The sequence below is a fragment of the Saccopteryx leptura genome, chromosome 5, assembly GCF_036850995.1.
Source record: "Saccopteryx leptura isolate mSacLep1 chromosome 5, mSacLep1_pri_phased_curated, whole genome shotgun sequence".
Lineage (NCBI taxonomy): Eukaryota > Metazoa > Chordata > Mammalia > Chiroptera > Emballonuridae > Saccopteryx > Saccopteryx leptura.
Window position 1 is genome coordinate 89,011,783 of NC_089507.1, and position 27,861 is coordinate 89,039,643.

Below are 27,861 nucleotides of genomic sequence, written 5' to 3' on the forward strand. Positions count from 1 at the left end.
TTTAGCCCCAGGTGTTTTACACATATTATCTGTTTTCATCATTACGACATCAGGAGGCAGAGTATTTGTTATACTATAATTAAGTTATTAAAAATTAGGTAATATTTCATATTTTATTTGAAAAGATAGCAAGGATATTAAGAGTCTTGTCCAAGTTTATAGAATTAATTGGTAAAAGGCCTAATATGTCAACTTAGAGCTATTGTCCGTAGAACTCCTGTTCTTTCTACCAATTTAGTTTTGGGCAAAGAAAATATTTTTGGAAATGTGATGCTCTGGCTCGTGCTAACCAGCCTGACAAGGCTTGTTTTTTTAACCAAAAACTTTCTACCATTAGGAATATAAAAACCAGAAGTAAACAAAAACTATGGTTGGATTTCATTAGAAAGATACAAGGATAAAAAAAGGCAATTTTGATTATTATTTAAAGTAATACTCCCTATCATTTTAAATGTCAAATGAAGCAATTACGTGGGGGTCTAACTGCCCTGGAGATACTTACTTGACCTCACCTGAGACGGAAATGATATTGTTGAAACTCTTGACTCCTTGAGGTATGTTGTCAACTTGTAGTTTGTAGACGTAGTTTTCACAGCAATCGGAACACTGATGTTTGAACATATATGGAATTGTTCCTGCACTCTCAGATGAAATCCATTGTCCTGTGGTAGGACAAGGTGTTACTTTAAAAAGCCTTCTAGATTATCTGCTACTTGAATGATAACTAGTTTTTCCCAAAGCTTTTCTCTAATATTATTTTTTAACTTGGAATTCATCTAACATACCTAGGGTAGTATTTTTTTTTAAACAAATGCGGCTTTTAGTATCTCAGTTTATTCTTTTAAATATCCTTTTGATTTCCTTCTCCTGTGTACACTCTCGCGGGCAGCCTGTCTGGTTCTGATCACTGAGTTGACGGTGCTCTTCGAGTCCCAGCATTCTTTTTTATTTTTAAGTGACGAACAGAAACCATCAGAGGTTTCACTAATGTGTCAGCACCATAAAACTTCTTGTCCTGATGCTAGGAATTGATACAGAGAAGATTATTAAAAGAAGCTTCTGTTGAGATTGCGGAGAAATTCATTTAAATTTATTTGCAGAGCTTCATCAACTTTCGTATGTTTCAGAGACACTAAAGCTATTATTGGAACAGGAATTCGTTCGTGGGTATGTTTTTGTTTTCTTAACCAGTTTTCCACAGACTTGTTTTCAGAAAAAACAGTTTACCATGTATGTATTTTCGGAAAAAACAGATTTTCCTGTAATACAAACCTAAAGAAAAATTGAAATATACTAAGTTGAAATCTTGCCTCCCAACACTATATTCTTTATGGGAGAAAAGGATTTCATTAGTAGAAAAATGGAATTTTTCCCCTTCAAAACTAGTGCCGACACTGGAGATGTAATTTCAAATTCAGTCTTCAACATAAAACTCCAGCTTATGGCAAACCTATGTGTTTTAATCATCCTTTGCTGCTTCCTTACCCAAAAAGCAGTTTGGCAAGTTCCTGGTGAAAAGAAGTATGTTCTTTGAGAGCAGGGTCCCTTCGTGATGTCTCTCTGATTTCTGGGTTCCTGAAAACTGTTATTACAGTGACTTGTACATGATTAGTACCCATTAAATACCTATTAAGTGACTGTTTTATATAATGGTTCTTGGTCCTGAAAGCCATAGGAGCTTGAAAGAGTTCCATGGAATTGTCTGAGGCCTTAGTCTGTGGACTGTGAGCCCCGTCAGACTGCCGGGAGTGAGCGGGGTAAGTTGTGAGCTAGCGAGAGACCCCCCCCCCAATATATTGCAAACAAATTGCCTTTATCTTCTCTATAGTCACATAACAAATTAACTCGGTCTAGACCATACATTTTAATAAAGTGGAAAAGATGCCTCAGAAATATGGGAAATCAAACAGGTTTCTTTTTTTTTTTTCTGGAGGAGAGAAATGTCAAGGAGAGATACCTTGGAATAATTTCACAGAGCTGGATTTTACTTTTAATTAAAAGTAGGTTTGGGTTTAAGGCAAGCATCTGCTAAAAAAAATTGTTGTGCATTGTGAATTTTAAGAAATTGCCCCCTGGAAACTTGCTTGGCTGAGTTAGCAGCTTGAGTAAGTGATGAGCACTTGAGTGCTTTCAGAGCGGCCGAGGGAGCAGCCGGAAGAGCAGGCAGGCCCACTTGGAACTGGCTTAATTTAACAGCCTGTCCCAAGATCAGTTTCATCTGCTCTTGGTGGCTTGCTCCCCCCCCCCCCCCCAATCATTTTCTTTTCTGGGTTTGCTATAGCTAGGTCACATGTGAAATCATAGGCGTGGACTGGTCATTAATGTATTCTACATGGTACCTTCCACAGTAGGTAAAATCCTAACCTGAACTCTGGCAAGATTTGTTTTTTTCCACCTTACTTTCTCTAGTAATTTTATTCTTGCATATTTTTCCCCTCCTTGAGTCTCTGGACCCAAACAAATCACCTTTCCCCTCAGCCAAGAAACGATACAGTTATAGATAATAAATCTTTTTATAACTTTCCCACTAGGGAATTATTTACAGCATGTAATGCATTATATCATTGCATTTTTTTTCACAAATGAAAGATATTCTTTGAAATTACAGTATGCTTTTTGATGATTTCAGAAGAAGCAATTTATAAATATCAATTACTGATGTTTTGACACAGTTTGTTCCATACATTGAATTCCTTATCCCAAGAAAAGAATGAGTATCTTGTAGCACCTAATCAGAGAGTAAACTTTGGTGGACTAGTTAAATCTGAGAATTAGTTATTATTATTTTTTAATTCAGTGAGAGGAGGGGGAGGCAAAGACAGACCCCCACATGTACCCTGACCAGGATCCACCTGGAAAGCCCACTGGGGGTGATGCTCTGCACATCTGGGGCATTGCTCCATTGCTCAGCAACTGAGCTCTTCTTAGCACCTGAGGCGGAGGCCATGGAGCCATCCTCAGCACCCAGGGTCAACTCTCTCCAGTCGAGCCATGGCTGCAGGAGGGGAAGAGAGAGAGAGAGAGAAGCAAGAGGGGGAGGGGTAAAGAAGCTGATGGGCGCTTTTTCTGTATGCCCTGAAGCTGATGGGCGCTTTTTCTATATGCCCTGACTGGAAATTGAACCTGGGACATCCACACACTGGACTGATGCTCTACCACTGAGCTAACTGGCCAGAACTGGTTACTTTTCTAAGCACCGCAGCCTAAGTGCTTTAACCGTAATATTAAGATAGTTTCTTATAGCCTTACTTTTTGAAGGCTATATGAATTTTAACCCCAGAAACCAATATTCATTTAATTTGGAAATTTAACTAACTATTACTAATATAATAGTCTTGAAACAGGATATGATAGCTTTATTGACTCTCTGCTTTTGAGTTTTACCCATTTTACAATATTTTGGTAAGCTAATCATTGGAATAGTTACCTTTTTTCTTTCTTAAAAAAAAGCTTCTCATGTATATTCTTTTTTAATTGATTTTAATTTATTGTGTTTATTTACATAGATTCTAGTGTCACCCCAAATTAAATGTGGCCTAACTGTAACATAAATTCTTACATTTTAGTGAAAATTTATTTAAATAAGGTCTTTATGCAAATCATTACTTTGTGTGCAATTTTGAAGTATTGTACAACATAATAGGGAAGAAAAAAGTCTTAAGTTGACCATTTAAGATTTCGGTATCCTAAAACAAAGCAGGTTAATTATAATCAATATTTATATAATCCGTTTTACTTATTTATTTGTAGTTTTCTCTTTTTTGGTGACTAAAATCATGCTATTAAAAATGACCATCTCTTTTTTACTGTGTTTTTTTCTTTAACTTATATGAGAATGATGGATTGCTAACTTGTACTGTGTGTGTTCTGGAGAAGAAAGATGGCAGCAAAAATTTTCAGGAAAATAGAGATTTAAGAAAGAGAGAAACTGGAAGAACTAGAAACTAAGTTTTGTAAAGTATCTAAAGCATTTCTTTTTTTAATTCCACCAACTTTATGTAATTATTTAATATATACTTATAAAGATTTTTAGGGCTAAACTGACATCAGTTCAAAGTTGACTCTTATTACCTTCTTCCTGGTGTGAAGACGAACACTTCTACCCAACTCCTCTTGACCAAGGCAGTGAACAGCCTCTTTCCCAACCCCCGGACCATCAAGCCACAAGTTTACCTTCAAGGGGTGAGCGTGCATTGTCTCAGGAGATCTGCTCCGCCCCCCCTGCACGGCTTCCTGCAGTTGTATCACTCTTGCAAATGTTCTGAAGATAAGCCCCAGAGTGCCCACCCTGGGCATTCTGAGCATGTGAAGCAAGCAGCAGGAATGTCACCCGGTGCTGATTCTCTGTGCTCTAAAAAGCCTGGAGCCTCCACTGTCCTTTCACTGCATCAAGTAGCATTGCTTTTCTTCTTCTTCTCTGGGTTTCAAAATGTTTTCTAAAAGTCCAATAACAAAATAACTTTTGTTTTCACATGTAGTTGAAGTCAGGAAGATCAAAACAACTAAGACTGGGGTTTTGAGGCCTTTTGCTAGGTAGATTTTAGAAGTGATCAGGTCCTCTTATTTAGGGTGCCGTCTTATTTAGGGTGCAGTTTTAGGTTACCAGAGATGAAACCTTACATTAGCTTTCTCTCATTAGCGTACATTTTCTAATAATAGAAAGCCCAAGTTCTGGTTTCAGTACAGCCCTTAAGTAGCTGAACAATTGTGAACAAGTCATTTAATGTGTCTGGGTGTTAGCAAAACAATTAGTAATGAGGGGAGACTAATTCCTGACCTGTTTGCCAACAGGGCTGGTGTGAGAATAGAAACACCAAAAATATGATTGTCTTCATTATGCTGGAAACTTTTGTAGGAAGATTAGGTGGCAGCATGATTTTACAGTTCTTCTAAAAAACTTTATCCCTCTCCCACTGATAAATTTAGGAACAGGAACATAGACTGTCTAAATTAAAATCGTATAAATTAGAAATTACAATTACTGTCTCTCTGCTGAAAGGGAACTTGATGCATTTGTGTATCTTCTGCACAAAGAAGCAGGGCCATGGGATTAATTTCAGTCATTGTGTCATTGCTGTCTTTAAAGTTTAAAAGTTATGGCAGTTGACATAATGACCTCTGTTTCCCGATGACCTGCACTTTAGTCAGATAAAATGTAAAAGTTTAGACTTTTGAGACGTTGCCCAGTTTAAGCCTCAAAGGAGAAAAAAAAAAGTCTAAGTGAATTAAACAAATGACAGATTATTTTTCCTTAAAAAAATCAATTGGATTGTCTTAGTCAATGAATCTCTTGCAGATTTTCAAGCTACTTTTCAGCGTCTGCATGCTAATAAGATGTCTAATTCTTTTTTTTCCCTGAAGTATAATTACAATGCTCCGCAGCTTGCATTATTGTTCTGGGCCAGCTCCTTTCTTCCTCCCCCACTCTCCACTCCTCCTGAATCCACCAGCCTGCTTAAGTGTACTCCTGATTTATAGATGCTCTGTGAGAATTGTATACTTAATAATGAAGCATTTGAATGTCAGTGATTTAATTGTAAGGTTCTCTTCTTTGTGTGATAAGATAGATACATGATAGAATTCATTAATGTTGCTGGAGATTTTTTTAAAATTTATATTACATTATGAACTCCTAGAGAAAGAGCAAGATTAAAGTAAATTAAAAATAAAAACACTAAAGATGTTGTTCTAGTTTCTTTGATCAGCTTTTAAGATTGATTTACAAAGTGTGGTCAAGCAGATTCTGCATGTTTTTTATATTGTTTTACCTACTGTTATAGGAGCGTTTACTGTAAATTGGAAGTGTCATTTTTGAATTTATGACTTAATTTGATAGTAACACAAATGTTACTAGTTCTGCAGTCTAGGAGATTTTGGAAGCAGCCTGTATTAACTCAAATTTATAGGGTATTAGGTCAATAAGAAAAGAAAATATAATATAAAGTAGAAAGATTGAGGGAAAAAAAGTTCATTACCATGATATCAGGTACTTTTAATCTTCTGAAGCGCCTTGCTTTGAGCAAAAGACTGGTATTTGGTAAATATTGATAATTATGGATTGTTGTGGAACCCTGTTTCATAATTTCTGAAGTGAGTTTTTAAGGAGTGTAGTGTAGTTTTTAGGAGACACATGCCTGTGCAGGCGGGACAGTAAAGGCAGCCACTGGGGACACCACCACCAGCCAACAGTCTGTGAGAGTCAACCACGCCATCAGCAGCTGGTACAGGACAGCTTTCTCAGATTGCTTCCAACACCTTTGGATATATATACACACGCCAATTTAAAAACAGTAAAGTCATCAACAGGTGTCTCTACATTTACCCACTGCATGAGGCATGTTTGTTTCATTTTGCACATTGTTTTCATAGAGTGATTTCCAGGTTCTTTTGGAATTAGGACATCTTTTTGATTTTTCATTTTCTTTCAAATTTTCATGATTCTTAACCCCAAAGTGTTTTTCCCATGGGAAGGAAGGATAACTTGGGCTTGAAGAACGCCAGCAGCCCCGGTCTGAATCCTGGAGATTCTCAGAGCAATCCTGAGGCGCTGCCTCCACTGGGCCCCAGTGCTAGTCCACAGACATAGTAGTGTGTGAAGAAATTTCCATCAGCATGGATGTTTCTTTTATATAAGCTGCCTGGAGCTGTAAGCATCTGACCAGTTCCCATCAAGAAACCCGCAGAAGCTCTGTGGCTCTTTAAAAATAAACCTAAGGATTCTTAATTGACACATTTTATATCCATCAGCATTTGTCCCTGGAGATAGAGAATTCAGTCTAACGATTGTTTTGTGGTACTGTACTATTTTATTTACGCTTAGTGCAGGAAATATTTAAAACACAAAGCCTTTCTTTAACAATGTACTCAGCTTTAAATACTACATACTATAATATCAATCGGGAATTTATCAAAGCCAGATGTGAATCTGTAGGGACATATTAGGAATAATAATCAACTCCTCCTAGAACATGAGAAAAGATTTTCTCATTTTAATTTTTAATATATATTGAAATACTAAGATAAGTATGAGAAGTAGAATGGATTTCTTTGTCGTTCCTCTCTGATTTAAATTTTTCCCCTCCATTTAACAGAGGGAGAAATCAAATTTTTGATGATATTATTATAATCTGCAAAGCACTTTTTCTGAAGAAAAATTTTTTGAAATGTCTTAAAAGTGATTCTGTTTGTATACCTTTGACTGGGCAAGACACAATAAAGGATAAAGTTGAGTAAAGCATAGGAGATGACAGGTGTTTGTTATTTAATCTTCCCAGGTTTCACCCAGCTGGGGATCTGCTTAGAGATGTATTAAGGTTAGGAATAAAGACCAAGTTGGAAAGTTAGTAAAATAGGAAAAAAATTTTAGGTGCAATAATTTGGAGGTTTTTAAAAAAGCAATGTGACTTGGTGGTTTAGTTAAGTGAAATATGTAGATTTCTAATAAACAGCAGGTCACATTTGTATTTTATTAGATTGACAACTTGCAACTAGATTTATTCATATTTCTGCTGTGATGACAGAGATTAATAGATAAAATTATGCTGGCAGTTCCCAATAAACATGTTGTCATGTTTCTCTAATGAGATCTGTATTTTGGGCATTACTATTCAGTGTTTATGTCATTATGAGTTTTATGTTCACTTGAGGCATTGTTCCTCTTGGGTTGGAAAATTCTCATAATGTGCAGTCTGTTAATTCATTCATATTAATATTTAAACCAATAATCTAAAATACCTAATGATAGACAATTATGTATTATTCATTAGTATTTTCACATGCCCTTCTTAACTACCACACAAATAAAAATATGTTGGAGGGTTTTTTTTCTTTTAAGTGTATTCTGTCACTTAAATACATTACTAACGTAGGAAATGGGAGTTTCTTCTTTAATCTGAGATCATTATATAATCTATAAGACTGAACAAGAAAAACCACAATATGATCGTTCCAATTCATGTAGCTCTTTTTTTTTTTTTTTTTTCCCCCCTTGCATTCTTCTGAAGCTGGAAACGGGGAGAGACAGTCAGACAGACTCCCGCATGCGCCCGACCGGGATCCACCCGGCATGCCCACCAGGGGCGACGCTCTGCCCACCAGGGGGCGATGCTCTGCCCCTCTGGGGCATCGCTCCGCCGCGACCAGAGCCACTCCAGCGCCCGGGGCAGAGGCCAAGGAGCCATCCCCAGCGCCTGGGCCATCCCCGCTCCAATGGAGCCCCTGCCGCAGGAGGGGAAGAGAGAGACAGAGAGGAAGGAGGGGGGGGGTGGAGAAGCAAATGGGCGCCTCACCCACGTGCCCTGGCTGGGAATCGAACCCGGGTCCCCCACACGCCAGGCCGATGCTCCACCGCTGAGCCAACCGGCCAGGGCCTCATGTAGCTCTTATTCTCTGAAAATACAGCTTTTTGGGGGAAGTTAGAAGCAATCTAATGTTAAAATCCAGATATTTTCTAGTATCTTTTTAAAACAGAGACAGGAAGAAATTAATAGAGGAAGAACATGTTGTCAGGAGTGACTCTAATAGAGGAACCCAGATATTTTGAGGATATTGAAAGTCAGGTAGATGATAGAGCACCGTGAGGAGTCAGGATGCTGCTCTTTCTAGGGATGGTGAGGTAGGCACAGTGAACTCTGTCCTTTGTGGACAGAGATCGCATGTACTATGTAATTTAAGCTCCAGAAATTCACAAGGCCTCTTCATTGTTAGGGGGCTTTTGGTCACCTCTGCTAGAAGAGTCTCGGTTGTCCCAGTGGAACCAGGATTAAAATAAAGACAGTGTGAATAGGCTTTCTTAGGTCAATGACTGGTTTCTATACTTGACCTACTTTTCTCCTTCAGTTTTCTATATAGAGAAGTATTTTAAACGGTTTGTATTTGTGTGGAGGTTGTGTGATTTTTCTGTTTCAACTTTCACCCCTTTCAGATCTGAACGAGTGTGGCCTGAAGCCGCGGCCCTGCAAGCACAGGTGCATGAACACCTACGGCAGCTACAAGTGCTACTGTCTCAACGGGTACATGCTTATGCCGGACGGGTCCTGCTCAAGTATGTCAAGAATCTTGACTGTTTTTGAGTGCTTTGGGCTTGATTTCTCCATGTCGTCATCTGGTACTGTGAGAATGAAAGGGGCCCCCTGGGCCCTCCCCTAAACAGGATATTAGTGTATGTTTATATGTGTCCCTGAGGAATTGGAAATCAAATAAAGATTCCCCTTTCAGATGGCTGGCACTCTTTCATCATGGGTGCCAGTGTTAAATTGATTTTGAAATTGTTTTAGAAAAAGAATAACAAAACTTAAGTGTATTTTCTAGTGTTCTTTTTCCAATATGTTTTTCCTTTTGTCAATCTGGGCATAGAGCTATTCCAGTTAAATCCTAGCCACTAAGCCACCAGGGACTCAAAGCCATTTCTGCCAAAGAAAGAACATTAGTGACTATTTCAGGATTGTTGTGCTATCCATAAAGATGGACCCTGCTGGTAGATCATCCATCAAGCTTGTTGACTGATTAGAAACCACTTATAAATAACTCGTCACTCCATTTTTTTCATTTTATTATAATAGTTTAAGTTATGACTCTTTTATTAAGAAACTTCAGATATAGAAAAGAATGATTATAGTAACAGAAAAGTAGATTTCATATGTATCTTTGTAAGAAAGAAATGTATAGTATTTCCTACTAATATTTGGATGTGTTTATAAGACAGATGATGCCCTAAGATTCTCTGCAAGCTAAACATTGACTTGAAGTTTTCTTTATCAGATATCCAACAATTTATGACTTCATTTTTATTTCTACTTAATTACCTGTTTAAATTAACTATCGATCAGGTAATTATCAGGTATCTCTCTCTAACTGGGTTGCATTTTATAAAATAAAGAAGATAAACTTATTTTATTTAACATTGCATATTTAGCATAGAACATTTTGGAAAGAGGTGAATTCATGTTAATAACGTGACAGTGATGCTAGGATCTGCTAACATCGTATGACTCTCTGGGACATTTACTGTTCCTAAAGAAATTTAATGGGAATGTGAGACAATTGTGCAGATATTTTACTTAAGACCAGCATTTAGCATGAGTAATCTGGAAAAATACCTTAATTCTCCACTTTCCTTGACCCCTGGAAAAATTTCCATTTAATTGATGTAAGACCAAGTTTTACGTTTGCCTTTGAATTCCTCAAATGCATTAGAGGTCTTCCCCAGATGACAACACCTTTTTAGTCCCTGGAGGAGGAAAGTCTAGCTGTCCCTCTCCCTATTTTTGACTTCCTTTATTTAGATTGTTGAGTAATCGAGGCCCTTTCGTCTTCATTGTTGATTCAGTGTCCCTGATTTCAGGACAAATTAAAGCCATACTTATTTTAGTTACAGAATTTGTTCTCTGAGTCAGCCAGTCACTCCTTGCAGGTGCCCTGACGTGCTCCATGGCCAACTGTCAGTATGGCTGTGATGTTACCAAAGGACAAATACGGTGTCAGTGCCCCTCCCCTGGCCTCCAGCTGGCTCCGGACGGGCGGACCTGTGTGGGTGAGTTGTAACACCAGACATCTGTCAGCAGGTGATGGGAGTAAGGAAGAAAGGCAGTTACTGATGTCTGGTAATTAGCTATCCTTTAGAAGATTGCAGAGGTCTCAGAAGAAGACCTCTCTCTGTGAATGGACCCTGGAAACCTTATTTTTTCTACAAATGAGAGAGGGGCGGAAGCTTCAGGCAGAGGGCACCACATGTGCAAAGGCACTGAAGTTTGAAGGAGCATGGTGTTTGGGGAAAGGAGAGCTTAGTGTTTCCGGAACGTATGTGGCAGGACTGATGAAGCTAAGCAGGTAGATAGGGCTAGATTGCATGCATTGCACTAAAGACTTAGGTTATTTCCCTGTAAATTAGGAAGGCAGGACAGGATTGTGGTTAAGAGTCAGAGCTTTGGTTTCAGACCTGGCTCTGTCATATACTTGATATGTAACCTTGGCAGGAGACTTCCTTTCTTTGAACTTGAGTCTCCTCATCTTTAAAGTGGGAATGATGGCACATAGAACTGTTGTGAGGATTACATGAGCTCAGCTATGGAAAGAGCTTAGCACAGTATCTAGCATGTAGTAAGTACTCACTGAATGGAGGTATTCGGTGATGGAAGAGACACATATTGACTACTTTTTATATTTCAGGCACTGTGCTAAGTGCCAGATATACAGTAATGGACAAAGCTGACAAGATTTTGATCTTCACAAAGCTGATAGTCTAATGAGGCAGATGGCAATAAAGCAAATATCCAATAAAATTACAAAGGCATTGAGTGTTATTATGAGGACTTTAGAGAGAGAGCAACAGAAAGGGTCTATTTTATAAAATAATGGTCAAGAAAAATCCTAAAGTAAGAGCTGGACCATTGGCCATGTGAAGAATCAGCCAAGCAGGTGGAAACAATGCCAGCATTGCAGTGAACAAGACCTGCTTGAGGTCTGGAAAGAAAGGGGGCCAGTGTGTCTTAACCACAGAGTAGGACGATGAGGGGCAACCAGTGAGGTAAGTGGGGGCTATTTGTTACAGAACCTTCAAGGATGTGGTGAGCAATGAGGATTTGATTCAGAAAAGCAAGCAGAAACAGTAGAAGAACTTTAGGAATGATACTAATCTAATTTTCTGTTGCAGTAAAATCATTTCAGTGGATTAGTGGGGATGTTTTGGAGGGGGTAAGATTGGCCAGGAAGAGTCAGGTTGGAAGGCTTCGGCGAGGATAGCGTGGACTAGGGTGGCAGCGGGTGAAGAGAAGGAGACAAGTTCAAGTAATCTTTCAGAGGTAGAGTTAACTGGGCCTGGTGATTTAGGGTTAAGGGAAATAGGGCTGTCCAGGATGACTCATGTCTCAGTTCAGGCAGCTAGGTGGTACAGATGTTAGTGTGGGCTGAGATATGGTGCAGGAGGAGGGCAGCCCCGGCTAGGAAGATGGATAGAAACATGAGGATGTGGAATTTATGGTGCCTGTGGGGGCACCAGCTGGATAATGTTTATGGCGAGTCATCAAGTGCCAGGCAGCCATTTGCAAGCAGTTATTTTAAAATATACTCCATCTGAACATGGTCTTGCTCTTCCTAACATACAATTGACTTATGTTTCTAGATGTTGACGAATGTGCTACTGGAAGAGCTTCCTGCCCTAGATTTAGGCAGTGTGTCAACACTTTTGGGAGTTACATCTGCAAGTGTCATAAAGGTTTCGACCTCATGTACATTGGAGGCAAATACCAATGTTACGGTAATGAACCCTGGTCATTGCTTTTCGCTGTTTCTTCGTCCACGTGGAAAGGTCTCTTAATTGTGCTGATGATTGGGATGCCAGGGGTAAGGGAGGGAACTGGCATTAAACAAACAAAAGTCCAGTGCAAACACTAGTAGTTCTAGATGCACAGATACTTTATTTCTTTTGTTTATCTGCCAGTTTTACATGGACTTTCACATTGCAAAAAAAAATTTTTTTTGAAATTTTATGTATATTTTTATGTCATCACATTTATCTCCTAAAGAAACCTCTTCTTCTCCTACTTCCTGATACAGATGTAGATGAGTGCTCCCTTGGGCAGTATCAGTGCAGCAACTTTGCTCGCTGTTTCAACATACACGGGTCCTACAAGTGTAAATGTAAAGATGGGTACCACGGCGACGGACAGAGCTGTGTGTGTGAGTATGCTTGTCTCCCAGCTCGGGATCCCAGCAGGAAATACAGACTGCACAAAGGCCATTTATTTCTACGGAAGATAAGGAATAGGATTAATTTATCAAAGAAGTACAATTTTCATAGCTGGCAACGTTAGTCTCTGCTTTCTACAAACAATAAAATTACTTGTTTAGGTATTTTTAAAAATTAAATACTCAGTAATACATTCTACTCTTAAAAGTATTTGTTTCCTTGACTAAAATTTCTCAATAGCTTCCCTTTAGCTGGCAAGAAATTTTAGAGCCCTCCCAGAGAGTATGATTTTCTTAGAACTAAAATAAATGTTTGTCATTAGCATTCGATTCTGATTGATGGTGGGATAATCTGAGTAGATTCTACAGTTTGGGTCTCTCTGTTTTATTATGCCTCCTAATTCAAAAAAAAATACCCATATATATCTATTTTCTCTATTTTTAATACTGTTTTGATTTTTAAATTTTTACAAGCTGTGTTCATAGTATGACTATATTAGTAGATAAACAAGAAAAAAAAATACCCTCCAAGATGAAAGTTTCATAAACTAGAGGCCATAATTTAGCATATGTCATGTAACAATACATTTTTAAATTTCTGGAGTAAAAAATTAACTGAAAACCATGGGGTATAAAATCATGGGGATTTAAGGCTTTTTGAAGAGTCATGTAGTAATGCCCCCCCCCCCCCCCCCCCGCCCTCAGAAGTACATCATACCAGGTAGATTAAGTATTAATTTCTTTTGGTGAAGATAAGCAAGGAAAAATATTTCATAGATGTTCTTAATGACCTCTGAATATTTCTTTTAAAAAAGCAATTACATGCCCTGGCTGGATAGCTCAGTTGGTTAGAACAGTGGTCTCCAACCCCCGGGCCGCAGATGGGTACCGGTCCGTGGGCCATTTGGTACAGGTCCGCAGAGAAAGAATAAATAACTTATATTATTTCCTTTTTATTTATATTTAAGTCTGAATGATGTTTTATTTTTTTAAAATTACCAGATTCCCTCTGTTACATTCATCTAAGTATGTAGACTCAGTCTTGACGCTTGTCTCGGTCACGTGATACATTTATCCATCCCACCCTAAAGGCTGGTCCGTGAAAATATTTTCTGACATTAAACTGGTCTGTGGCCCAAAAAAAGTTGGGGATCACTGGGTTAGAACATTGCTCTGAAGCACAGAGGTTACCAGTTCGATTCCTGGTCAGGGCACAGACAGGAACAGATTGATGTTCCTGTCTCTCTCCCTTCCTCTATCTCTAAAATCAATAAAATAAACATTTTTAAAAAGCAATTATATAAATTAATAAGGGGGAAGAAAAATCCACTAAATTTTTAGAATATTTAATAAAAATGTTTTTACATGAGTCAAATTTAAAATGTTGAAATTAGTCTTTAGACAATTCTAAACATGATTTTACAATATGCATGTACCAGGGAGAGTTAATGTAGACTCCTGATACATATTTCTCACATCTTAAAAAATTTGGAATAGCTCTGTTTTTAAAATATTGATTGCCATCTCTTTCCATTTTACAAATAACGACCTTTTTGTGTTTCAAGTAATACATATTCATTATAGAAACACCAATATAATTTTTTCGTTCGCCCAGATGACTGTGTATCATATATCATATATGCAGGTATTTGTTACTGGAAAACAGCGTGACTTCCAGTAGGGGAATATTCTAAATGTGAAAAGTAAGACTAATTGGCACATATTTTGATATGTTTGTTTTTTACAATTTGATGTTTTACTTTTTGAGGAGAGATGATTACATGCTCATTTTAAACCTTTTGATTCTTTTAGATATTCCAAAAGTTATGATTGAACCTTCAGGTCCAATTCATGTTCCAAAGGGAAATGGTACTATTTCAAAAGGTGATGGAGGACACAGTAATTGGATTCCTGATGTCGGAAGTACGCGGTGGCCTCTGAAGACACCATATATTCCTCCTGTCATTACCAACAGGCCCACTTCTAAGCCAACAACAAGACCTACACCAATGCCAACAAGGCCCACTCCACCCCCACCTCCACCCCCACCCACAGAACTCAGAACGCCTCCACCTCCCCCTCCACCAACCCCGGAAAGGCCCATCCTCAGACTGACGACTGTGGCACCGCTGGCCACCACCTCTCCAAGAGGGATTACGGTTGACAATAGAATACAGACAGATCCTCAGAAACCCAGAGGAGATGTGTTCAGTAAGTCATATAAATGTTTGCATACTTTTTGAGTTGTTTTTTTTTCAGTTTTATTGAGATACAGTTGACATACAACACTTTAAGGTATACAGCCTAATGGTTTGACTTACATGTATTGTGAAATGATTATCGCAATAACTTTAGTTAACCAACTCATATAAATACAAAGAAAAAGAAAAAAAATTCTTTCTTGTGATGAGAAGTTTTAGGATTTACTTTCTAAAAACCTTTCCTAGTCCCTGGGTAGTTATCTCAGTTGGTTAGACCATTATCCCAAAATGCCAAGTTTGTGGATTTGATCCCCTGTCAGGGCACATATGAGAAGCAACCAATGGATGCACAACTAAGAATAACAAATGAATGCTTCTCTTTTTCTTTCTCCTTCCTCCCCCACCCCCTATCTGACTGTCTCTCTAAAATCAATCAATAAATAATAATAAAGAAGCTTTCCTGGCACCATGCATCAGTGTTAACTATAGTCATCCTGTTGTACATTACATCTCTAGTACTTATTTATAACTGGAAGTTTGTACGTTTCAACCATCTTTATCCATTCCCTGCCCTGAACTATTCCCATCTCTGTTAACCAAAAATATGCTCTCTTTTGTTTCTTAGATTCCACATATAAATGAGGTCATAGAGTATTTGTCTTCCTCTGACTTGTTTTACTTAACACAATGCCCTCCAGATTCATCCTTGTTGTTATAAATGGCAGAATTTCCTTCTTATTATTGCTGAGTAATATTTCACTGTGTGTATAGACCACATTTTCTTTATCCATTCATCCATCGATGGACACTTAGGTTGTTTCCATGTCTTGGCTGTTGTAAATAATGCTGCTGTGAACATGGGTACAGATATCTCTGTGACATAGTGTTTTCTTTTGGATATGTTTCCAGAAACAAGATTCTTGGATCAGATGGTAGTTCTATTTTTAATTTTTTGAGAAACCTTCATAGTGTTTTCTATAGTGGCTATCCCAATTTACAATCCTACCAACAGTGCATGAAGGTTCTCTCTTTTCCCCCCCACATCTGTTATCTCTTGTTTTTTCTATGCTAAGTTTGAGATTTTGTGTTTTTGATTTACATTCCCTAATAATTAGTGATTTAAGCACCTTTTTATGTACCTATTGGCCATGCATATACCGTCTTTGGGCAAATATTTATTTAGGACCTGAGCACTTTTTTTTAGTTGGATTATTTGGGTTCTTTTGTAGTGAGTTGAATGAGTCCCCTGCGTGTGTTAGACATTGACCCCTTATCAGATATATAGTTTGAATATTTTTTAATCTATTTCATAGGTTGTCTTTTATTTTGTTCATTCTTTGTCCTTGTGCAGAAGCTTTTTAGTTTGATGTAGTCTACTTGTTTATTTGTTATTTTGTTGTTTGTGCTTTAGGTGTTATAACCAAAAATTTATTACCAATATCTGTGTCAAGGAGCTTTTTACCTATATTTTCTTCTAGGAGTTTTGTTTTCAGGTCTTATGTCCAAGTGTTTAATCCATTTTAAGGTAATTTTGTGAATGCTGTAAGATACGGGTCTAATGTCAGAATTTTGCATAATTATCCAGTTTTCCACTTTACTCCATTGAGTATTCTTGTCTTCCTTATTAAGTATGAGTTGACCACACCTGTGCTTGGGTTTATTTCTGGACTCTCAATTCTGTTGCATCGGTTGAGGTGTCTGTTTTTATGCCAATGCCATATAGTTTTGATTACTGTAGCTTTACAGTATAACTTGAAATCATGAATTGTAACACTTACTGCTTTGTTTTTCTTTCTCAGGGTTGCTTTAGCTATTTGGTTGTGTTAGCATATTTTTAATAAGCTCTTTATGATGACATTTAAACAATAGACCATGTGTTGAGTAAGATTCAAACTTATAAAAAGAATTAGCTGTACAAAGTATAAATCATATATCCCTACTGTTATGTTATAAAGAGCTGAACAGAAGTCAGAGAGTTGGGCAAATAAGAATGTGTGTAGAAATGGAAAGAATATTACAGTCATACAGTAGATCACAGCATCTATCCACTATAAGAATTCTCCTAACATATTCAGATTTACATGAAAACTCAGAGATGAGGAACTTAGTGTATCATTTACCTTAATTTAACCTGCCCATTCATTTAGTCAGAAAACATTTTTAAATGTGTTTTAGAATGTCAGGCCCTGTATTATGCATTGGACTTCCAGAGATAAAACAGAAAAGGTTACAGTAGAGGGAAAGACAGTCACCCAGAAGAAACTGTGGTACTTTGTGAGTGAAAGAGATTTGTGTAGGACTCTCTGGGAGTAGAGAGAAGGTGTACCTACTCAGTCTTTGAGCAGGGAGTATTTGAGGGGAAAGAGCTTCCGGAGTGAAATGGGGCAAAGAGAATGAGAAAGGGAGGCATTGTAATTAACATGGACAGCACAGCAAAAGCATGAAGGTAGGAAGTAGCATAGCATATGCAGTAAACTGAAGGGTTTAATCAAGGATTGATGAGAAAAACTGGGCAGCTGTCCCTTGTGTTTGCTGTGAACTGGTGGTTAGAGCTGGACCTGGGCCAGATTAGTTTAATGACTCCCAGATTGTTAATGGGTGACCAGGTAAAGGGTGGTAACACCTATGGGGATGAAGGCTATTGGTAACAAAGCAAGTTTTGAAGTAGAAAGAAGTTGTTCCTTTATTACCAGGCCAAAATTTGCAATTGTACAACTTTGTCTGTTCCATTTTTCCATTTGTTGTTTTACTTTGTTTATTCGTAGCTACCTATGCATTCACTCTTCTCTCCTCTTCTCCTTTTTGACGTTACTACTTCTTTTTCTTTTCTCATTCCTTCACAATGGAACTAAACTTTGCTCCTTTTAGATTGAACACTTTTTTCAGATTTTTTACCAGGTGGAAAGAATACTGACATTTGTGATTTCGTTTTAAAAGAGAAAAAGCTTCTTTTGCTTATATGTGACTCAAATATTTTCTTCGTGTTCATTGTCCATTTAAAAAGAAATTGAGATTCTCTCATTCTGATATAATTGTGATTGTGTGTTTTTTGTACAATAAATACAAATTTGAGAGGGATTAGATGGTAGTTCTAATATATTTTATATTTGCATATCTCTTATTTTTGAAAGGCATATTTTTGGTAATTTTTATTCTTCCACCTTTTCTTTCTTCTCTCTCCCCTCCTTTTCTTCTCTCTTTCTCTGCCCCCTTGTCTCTTTTTTTTTTTACTCTATTTTTTCTTCATCTCTTTGTGATCATACAGTGGAATTTTTATTCATAGGTGCTTAAGTAAAGAGGGTATATTATTGTGTTGCTTAAGGCACAGGTCATAAGAACTTGGATATTTAATATAAAAAGACACTCCAGCATAGCTATCGATATCTGAGTCTTTTAATGTTTTCTCTTTTTTTAAAAGATCTTTCTTCCCATTACTCTTCTCCATACTAACACACATATGAATTAAAAATAACATTGACATTCACCAATAGAATTCAGCAGGATAAAATGGGGAAACATGGAGTTCCGATGCAGTTTGAGGGCACTCACTCTAAGAGGGTGTGATCTTAAAGATAGGCCCTGGGAAAGCATTACCATGATCCTAGGCCAAGGCTGTTGGATGCCACAGATAGTGTTGCTGCCTTTGGGCACTCCTGCCAAAAAATTAAATTCCCCTCTCATTTCCTCTTCAGCCATAGCTGCTGGTTAGTGTTAGCATGAATGAGGACATTTTGGACACTTCTTAATTTGCTGTCTGGTGATTGTAGGGTATATTCTGCATAAGATAAGGATTCTAAGTTTTAATTCAGGACAAATAACTGGTGTTTATTCACTGTGAAAACAGAAAGGTACCTTATCACTATTTTAGTTCAACATCATTTCTTTGTTGAATATTTTCTTCACTGCTTGCATAAAAATTTCTTAAGACATTCTCATTCACCACAGGTCTGAGAATGAAATTCAGCTCTCCTTTTTGCATAAATTTTCAGGTGATCATAATTATAGCCACTGTTTGGAAGTTTCCAAACAGCCCCCGACTTCAAGAATTATGTTTTTCTTTACATGGAAAGCTATATTATTTTAATGAAAGAGGTTGTTAAACGGTGCTTTTCTTTATAATGTATGTGTTATTGTTCCCCCGAGAAAAGACTGTAAAGATATTCTAAAAGGAAATAAGAAAAAATTATAACCATTATAACAAGAACACATCTCTAAGCCCAGACTTCTCTCCAAATTCTAGACTTGCGTATCACCTTCTTGTTTAACCTCTCCAGCTGGATGAAACTAGATGTTAAAACAACTCGCTGAATTGTGCTTCAACTTCATCCCAGACACATTCTACCCAGTCTTTCACCCCAGGGTATGACAACTTTAGCCTGTAGTTGCCACACCCAAAGAACTTGGAGTCATTATAAATAGCTCTTTTTATACCCACATCCAATCCAGAAGGAAATCTCGTTAGATCTAACTTCAAATTATATCAAAATTGTGACCACTGCTTGCCATCAAATTATATCAAAATTGTGACCACTGCTTGCCATCCCCAGTGCTGTCACCCAGGCCCAAGCTGTCCTTCCCTTGGGACCCTTTATCCCGATGACTTGTACAATACAGCATTCTTCAGGTTTTATAAAAGTAATAAGCTGTATCTCTGTACATGACATCTGGATGCAGGTTGATGTTTCTGCAGGGAATCCCATGAATACTTGAAATCATTTGGCTACTAGAGACCTTGAGGTTGGATTAAATGTATTGAGTTACAGAAACAACGTTTGGCTTTCAGAATTATGGGAAGGAACTGTGGACTTGCTGCCATTGTTGTCCAGCTTCTCCCTGCCTCCACCTCTGCCCCTCTGTGGTCTCTTCTCAACTCAGAACCAGAGTGGTCTTTAAAAAGTTAAGTGAGATGTCTTGTTCAAAGTTCGGCATTAGCACCCCGTAGCTCAGGAAGAGCTGAAGCCCGGGCCATGTCTCACGAAGTCCTAAGTGGGCCCATCTCCTGGTGCCCTCTGCGTCATTCACTTCACACCAGCGCTCTAGCCTCCCTGCTCATCCCCGGACTTCTACTCCAGCTGTTCCCTCTTTCTGGAACACTCCCCTCAGCTACCAGCGGGGCTCATTTCTCACCTCTTCACAGGAGTCTCGATTTACCAGTGAGGCTGTCTGCACCCCTTACATTCAATACCATCAAAGCTGGAGATTTGGTCCTTTTGCAATTCCTGCAAAAGAAAGGGGTTTCAAAACACCAAAAAAGTTGCCTGACCTGTGGTGGCGCAGTGGATAAAGCGTTGACCTGGAACACTGAGGCCACCGGTTCAAAACCCTGGGCTTGTCTGGCCAAGGCACATATGGGAGTTGATGCTTCCTGCTCCTCTCCTCTTCTCTCTCTCTCTGTCTCTCTCCCCACACTCTAAAATGAATAAAAAGAAAAAGAAAAAAGTATTTAAACTTCAGTTAAGTAGTGCAGATGTGTTAGTTATAATAGCCTTTTGCATTTTAATTTATGAACTAAAAACTTTCATCTAAACCAATATCAACTAATTACCCAAGTGTGATCTTATGTGGTTTTAAAAAATACCAATTATATTCAGCTCTCTAATGGTGACTAGAGTCCCTTCCAAAAACTGACTCCAAATATTCTTTGTTATATTTAACCCAAAGTCAAGAAATTACAGTTTATACCTCTTCAGTACTGTCAGGCACACAGCTGGTCACTGTCACCTGACCCCACACTCCATGTATTCAAGGAACATTCTCAGGAAATTACCAATTCCTTCTTGGGGTTTAGTCATTTCTGTCTCTTAAATCCTTTTGTAGAAATACTGTTTTGTTTTTTAACTCACTTAGCAAATTTTTTGGCTTATCTTTTAAATATTCTTTTTTTTTTTTCAAATCTGTCCCAAACTCTAGGGCCCAAAGATACATGCTAGTCAGATCTGACCCGATATTGATTGCAAGGGGAATCCTCTTATACCTAATTTTCTGATTTAAATAATTTCTGTCTGCTGCCAAGCATGTAGAGTGCAGCTGTTTAACCTGCAGGCGTTTCCCCCTCAAAACAGACAGTGCCTGGTACACAGAACACACTCAAAAATAGTGTTGAATGGAGGGAAATATAATTTTATATTGGATTTAAATTTTTGAAATCTAAATACTCTTTCATATGCTTCAATTAACTAAATTTAATTTGTTGATTTGATAGTCACTCCTCAAATCATCAGAGTTATTTCAGCTTATGTTTTTTTCTCTTATCCTGATAGTTTAAATATAGCTATTGAAAAGAAAGATTCTTGGCCCTGGCCGGTTGGCTCAGTGGTAGAGCGTCGGCCTGGCGTGCAGGAGTCCCGGGTTCGATTCCCGGCCAGGGCACACAGGAGAAGCGCCCATCTGCTTCTCCACCCCCCCACCCCTTCCTCTCTGTCTCTCTCTTCCCCTCCCGCAGCCGAGGCTCCATTGGAGCAAAGATGGCCCGGGCGCTGGGGATGGCTCCTTGCCCTCTGTCCCAGGCGCTAGAGTGGCTCTGGTCATGACAGAGCGACGCCCCGGATGGGCAGAGCATCGCCCCCTGGTGGGCGTGCCGGGTGGATCCCGGTCAGGCACATGCGGGAGTCTGTCTGACTGCCTCCCTGTTTCCAGCTTCAGAAAAATAAAAAAATAAAAAAAAAATAAATTTTAATAAAAAGAAAAATTCTTTAGAAAACACTAAATCTAATATACTTCATAATTTTAAGTGTGATGCAGAGTAGTAGTGAAAAGCTTTGAAAGGAAATCTGAAGAGAAGGTTGAGGTATTTGAAACAGAGGGCTTGAAACAACTGCTAAGAACAGAATACACTGAATCAGAAGATGTAGTTTTGATTCCCACCCCTGTTATTTATAGACGTATGTGACTTCGGATAAGTTACTCTGCTTTCCACATCAGTCTTCTCATCTGTAAAATGGAGGTAATATTCCTTGCTTTCTGTCCACATAGAGTGGTTTCCAGGATCAAACATAATACAAGTAAAAGTGTTGGTGAATTATTAGTTACTATGAAATATAATTGTATTTTATACTGTATTTTATAGGAATAACTGTGGTGGGGAACATTTAAACTATATGTGATTAAGAAAATAACCCTTGGCCATTCCTGGTTGGCTCCATGGTAGAGAGTCAGCCCGGTATGTACATGTCCTAGGTTCGATTCCCGGCCAGGGCACACAGGAACAGCGCCCATCTGCTTCTCCGCCCCTCCCCCTCTCACTTCTTTCAATCTTTCTCTCTCTCTCTTCTCCTCAGCTCTTGCAGCCATGGCTCAGTTAGAGTAAGTTGGCCCCAGGCACTGCAAATGGCTCCATAACCTTCGCCTCAGGTGCTAAAATGACTCCTGTTGCAATGGAGCAATGCCCCAGATGGGCAGAGATCGCCTTCTAGTGGGCTTGCCAGGTGGATCCTGGTCATGTGCATGCAGGAGTCTGTCTCTGCCTTCCCTCCTCTCACTGAAAAAAAAAAAGAAAAAAAAAAAGAATCTTTATGTGTGATATGAAATATTAAGTATGTATTTTTAAAATAATTCCATCTTGAGGGACCCTGGGTCTTTAAAATTGTATAATCAGATGTATTTTCAAGGCTAGCCCTGTAGGCCTCATTGAGCAACTCTAACGTTCCAGGATAATATGAAGTTCTTGTTCTTTCACTTATGGGACAGACCAGTGCTTTTCCGAGTGTGTGTGACTCAACAGGAGTTCTGTAGGATATTATGAAGTGGATGCCTAAAGAAGTTCTGAGGTCAAATGAATTTGAGAGATGCCAGGTTTAGTAAACTTAAATAGGTTTGTTAACTATAGGACTTCTTAATATGCTAATGGTCATTGTGAATCTCTTGGGGTGGCATGTCATGTGTATTGTTTAACTGCTGGGATTAGGGTTCATTGAAACCAACTTCAGGTAAGGATGAACTGAACTGAGAGGTATAGAGATCACTCTCCATAAGACTGAATAGGGCTCTCCCATTAGCCTTCGTTTGCATGGTTTCTGAGACCAGTGGGTTGGTGTTGGACCCTGGAAGAGCCTGGCAGAGGGGTTGAGTCGGGGGACAGAAAGGTGCTAGCAGACAGAGCAAGAAAAACTGCCTTAGTTTGTGGTGTGCCTGTCTGGGCACCAGAGGTATGCTACAAAGAACTGCTATAAAGGTGAAAACCAAGAAGCAAAGGCAAAAGTGGTATCAGAACAGATAGGATCTATCCCAGAGCAAAGAAAATTAGAAGCACTGCATGCAGACGCAGACGTAAAGGAAGATGGGGAAATGCGTTCTAGTCTAGCAACATAATAAAATATGCAGTGAATGGTTTTTGAAAAATACATAATGAGTTGGAAAAATATGCATGCTATAAAAATTATAAGGAAAGAAATATACTACACTGTATATACCATTCAACCCCAATTCGTTATAAAAATGCTTGTCTACATATGTCTGAATGAATATAAAAGTCTGAGAGAAAAGAGACCAAAATGGTAACCATGTATTGAGTGTATGATATTTGGGGTGATTTTCATTGTCTTTGTGTTATCATCATGCTATGTTTTTTTTCTTCATGCTAAGTTTTTTTTTAATCCTTCCATCACCACTGACAGTCACAGTAATTCAGCAAAGCAGTAGTTCCTTGGGAGAGCGGCCAGAAGTACTTAAGTTTCATGCTCTCCAGTCGTGTGTTGTGTTTTTTGAAGTAGTGCCCCAGTATATTCTAAATCCGCCCCCTTTTTTGGCGAGAGAAAGGGACAGACAACCACAGACAGGACGGGAGAGAGATGAAGAGATGAGAAGCATCAATTCTTTGTTACGGCTCCTTAGTTGTCCATTGATTGCTTTCTCATATGTGTCTTGACCAGGGAGCTCAGCAGACCAAGTGACCCCTTGCTCAAGCCAGTGACCTTGGGCTCAAGCCAGCGACCATGGGGTCGTGTCTATGGTTCCATGTTCAAGCCAGCGACCCTGCACTCAAGCTGGCGAACCTGGGTCCTCTACATCCCAGGGCAACACTCCATTCACTGAGCCACCTCCTGGTCAAACAGATTCTAATTCTTAATCATGCCAATTTTATGTAGAACGTACTAGTTTTAAAAAAATTCATTAACTTCTATTTTTAACCTTTCAAATTTTTCTTTACAGTTGAGTGTATCAGGTATGCCAGGTTTTAGCTAGGAAGCTCAGGTTTCTGGAAGGAATATAGTATCATTTGGCCCAGGAAGCAGATTTTTTTTTTGAGTATTGTCATAGCCCGTTTGAATCACAGTAAGTTAGGATGCTTATCTAAAATGTAGATTACTAGTCCCTCCGACACATTTACTCCATCTGATTGTCTACAGAAATACTGCACTGTCTTTACTGTGTGTACAAGAAACACGGGATCTTGTGAAAAAAAACAAACCAAAAAAACAAACTCCCAACCAGTGAGGCTGTAGTAGGAATGCGATTCTGCATTTCCAGCACGCTCCCAGGCCATACTGCTCTGACCTGCTGACCACACTTTGAATAGCAGGGCTCTGAGAGCCAGCATGGCAGCCCTCAGTCCAGCAGAACCACGTCCTCAATGGAGACAGAATTAGCCAGATGTGGGGCGTTTAAAATGTACGATTGTGCCGTGGCATCTGTCTCATGGAAAGTGAAGAAGAAAGGCGTTGCAGATAAAGATTATGGAATATAATGTAATATGTATCAGATGCCCTCCTGAGTGGCCCTGTCAGACACAGATTCGCTGGTGCCGTGTTCTTCTAAATCAGGAGGATGTGTACAGGAAGAAAATTGTTTCCTTTTTGCTGATTGCTGCTTTGCTGCGTGCTACTCACCGGTTCTTTCTCTCATTTCTCTTCTGCAGATTTGATGAGTCTGTGGCTGGTGTGGTCACCTTGTTCTTACTCATGGAAATAGGGTATCTTTTCTGATTCTCTGTGGTGATGAGTAAAAAAATTGTTTCTGCTGAGGGTTCAAAAGGTCTTCAAACTAGTTTGCTTTCTAGTAAACAGAAAAGCCCCGGGAGACCCTGGGGGGCTGCCTGACGTCTCCCTGAAGATTACATTTCTGCTGGTGTTATGAAGGAGTGAGTTGTCAGTGCTTACAGGTCAGGGTCTGGTGCTGTGAATTCGGAAAGTTTTCAAGAATTTTGATTTATTTTTTAATTGGATCCTATGGTAGCTGGTAAAGTAGGAAGAAGAAAAAAATTGCTCTCCCTGGAAAGTATAAATTGAGTTCTCAGTGAATGTGACCAAAGGTAGAAAAGTCAGAAATCAGATTTTTTTGTTTGTTTGTTTTGTTTTTTAAGTTGCATGCACATTTGTCTATAGTATTGTAATGAAAAGTACTGTGCTTATAACTACTCTGATTTGGGCCATGTCACTAAATTTTTTTATATGCCTTTGTTTCTTCATCTATAAGTGGGGATAATAATAGCATCTACCTCATCGGACTGTTGTGAAATTAGATGAGAGTGCATATAAAACTCTTACCACAGTGCTTGGCATATGATAAGAACTCAGTACATTCTAGCTGTTACTATGTCTACTTATGTTGCTGAATTCATTTATATGGTAATGAGAGCACTTCCTACTTAACTCAGAGAGAGACAGCCATATTTGTGTTCTAGTTCTAAATGTTTATATTTTCCTTATGCTTTTTTATTATGGTTCATTACAATTTTAATGTTGTTTTTGGCTAACTGGATCTTTTTGAAGCGAGTTGATTTGCAAGTACAAGCTATTATGTGAGCGTACAAAATGAAAATGGAAAGCTGCAACTTTCTTGTAACTAAATAATTGGACTATCCTGCTTTGAGTAGGTGCCTATAGTACCTGGTTAAACAGTTGTGATGTTAGAGGCAGCATCCCCTCATGTCCTTGCTGTGCAAATAGTGACAACAACTTTTCAGCAACAAAGGGAAAAATAGTGACAACAACTTTTCAGCAACAGTGTCTAAAAGGGAAATTTACTGCTGGGTCTGATAAACATCAGAAATAAAAGCTCCTTTTCTTTAAAGTGATTCTTTGGCCTGAGAGCATTGACACCTCTTCCCCCAGAGCCCATGGGCTCTTGTGACACCCCAGGTGATCACTCCCAGCAGACCCGTTGGGGTCTGCTCACCACCTGTGTTCTGGTGTGTGGGACTGTCCTGGCAGAGCCTAACCTTCAAGGGTACCTTTGGCTTAGAAGAGAGAAAGAGAACAAAATCTATTAAGTCCTCTCTTAATCTGCAAAAGCTGTATTATCATCCTTATGGTCATACCTATAACAGGACCATCTTTTGATATTTTGTTCTCCTGGGCAGTACTGGCTTAAGTTGTTCTGAAACTTTATTTGAGGAGAAATAGACAAGTCACAAAAATTGGGCTCATTATTAAGTAGCTGTGTGTGTGTGTTCCACCTTTCTCCAGAGATTTAATTTTTCCAGTTCTACTATTTACCCTTCACCCAAAGGTGTTTTATGAGCCTAGGTTCTCCCTGTGGGATGACAGCTTTGGCAAACAAGGGCTTCTTTCTGTGGAGCCTCGACACCCCTTCCTTTGTGTTTATAATCAGTAGATAGCTAAGAATTTTCTCTAATGTGGCTAAGGGAATTTCAGAAACTCTTTTCCAGTCCTTTTGTTTGCTTCTCTCTGGTCATTTAAAGCTGTGATACACATGTTCTTCCTCTTGAGAGAAACAAAGGCAGGGGAAAGAGGGGAGGGGGAGTAGAGGTAGGGGAGCAGAGGTGGGGGAAGAGAGGGGGGAAGAGGAGGAGAGAGAAGCAAGACTGCCTCATAAAATCCTTGTCATTCATCACCACACTGTAGTCTCTAAAAATCCCTGGGTTTTGCCACCAGAAAGACCCTTTCAGAATATGAGGCAAGTTACACATGTCATTCTCGATGAACTAAACCTCTAAGCATAGAGTTCAAGACAGTGTTATCTTTAACCTCTTAGTTCAACAACAAATGCCAGAACCTGCCTGGGTCTTGTCTGTGAGCTACCCAAGAACAGAAACAATTTGCAAACCTACCTTTAATAAATAGTGCTAACACTTTGCTATAGTTACCCTTTGGGAGGGAGCTGGCAGTGGGGGGAGGTACGTATGATAATATTTACATTTACTTTACTGTGCTTACTCTTAGTGCTTTTTGGGTAAAATATACAATTGACTATTTGGGAAACCTCATTTATAAACTCAGGTTATATATCAATATTATAGTCATGGGGAAAATATATTTAATTGAAAATGCTGGGCCAGGCTTTAAGAAGTTTCCTGCTTGTCTGTCAGGCGGATTGTTGTCACAGGCCCCGGGGCTCCCCCGGCATTAGGAAAGCTTCCCAGGCCCCTGAACCCTGGCCCACCATGTTTTTATCCAGCTGGCCCCTTCCCTCAGTGCCTATACACCTCCTTTCTTTTAGTTCATGCAGAAAAGGTAACAAGGAATGGGCACAAGATACTCTTGGTAGGTGAAACACTGACCAATAGAAGAACAACTTTTAGGAAATAAATGTTTTCAAGACTAATTCTTTCATTAATGTTGGTCATAACTGTCCTCAGACATCCGCTCTCTCCTGCTCATTCTCCATGCCACAGCTGAAATGGTGTACCTCATCTTGGCACTCCTCTGTAAAAACTTTCCAGAGGCTTCCAGTTTCTACCAGAATAGAGTCCAAAATCTTTACATGGTTTTCAAAGGTCCTGCGCAGTCAGCCTGCATCTCCAGCCTCATTCATTCGCTGCCCTTCTTCTGTGAGCTCTACAGCTATAATGAGAGTTGTGTTCCACGGACCGTCATTCTCTAGGGTGCCAGCTCACAGTCGCTCATCCTTTACACTCTGATGTGAGCCTCTCCCCTTTGAGATTTTATGCATCTGCCCTCCACCTGCTATCTCAGCTAGCATCCCTTCTTCTCACCACATATTCCCATAGCTTCCTCTGCCTCCCTTTTAAAAGCATTCACTACCTGAGGGAATTGTTAGATGTGTTTCTTCACGTCTG

General features: G+C 39.0%; 1 protein-coding gene across 4 annotated transcripts in view; it reads left to right on the plus strand.

Annotated features, from left to right (window-relative positions):
• The window catches only part of NPNT (nephronectin), an 81,178-nt gene that overhangs the window by 36,309 nt on the left and 17,008 nt on the right, over window positions 1–27,861 (plus strand). For 2 of the 4 annotated variants that reach the window (XM_066385018.1, XM_066385019.1), the window contains 6 exons: window positions 4,090–4,182; window positions 8,924–9,043; window positions 10,412–10,531; window positions 12,119–12,253; window positions 12,553–12,675; window positions 14,497–14,895. In XM_066385018.1, coding sequence (XP_066241115.1) covers window positions 4,090–4,182; window positions 8,924–9,043; window positions 10,412–10,531; window positions 12,119–12,253; window positions 12,553–12,675; window positions 14,497–14,895 — 990 coding nt within the window. The remainder of the gene's footprint in view (window positions 1–4,089; window positions 4,183–8,923; window positions 9,044–10,411; window positions 10,532–12,118; window positions 12,254–12,552; window positions 12,676–14,496; window positions 14,896–27,861) is intronic. The other 2 variants (XM_066385020.1, XM_066385021.1) reach the window with 1 other exon arrangement.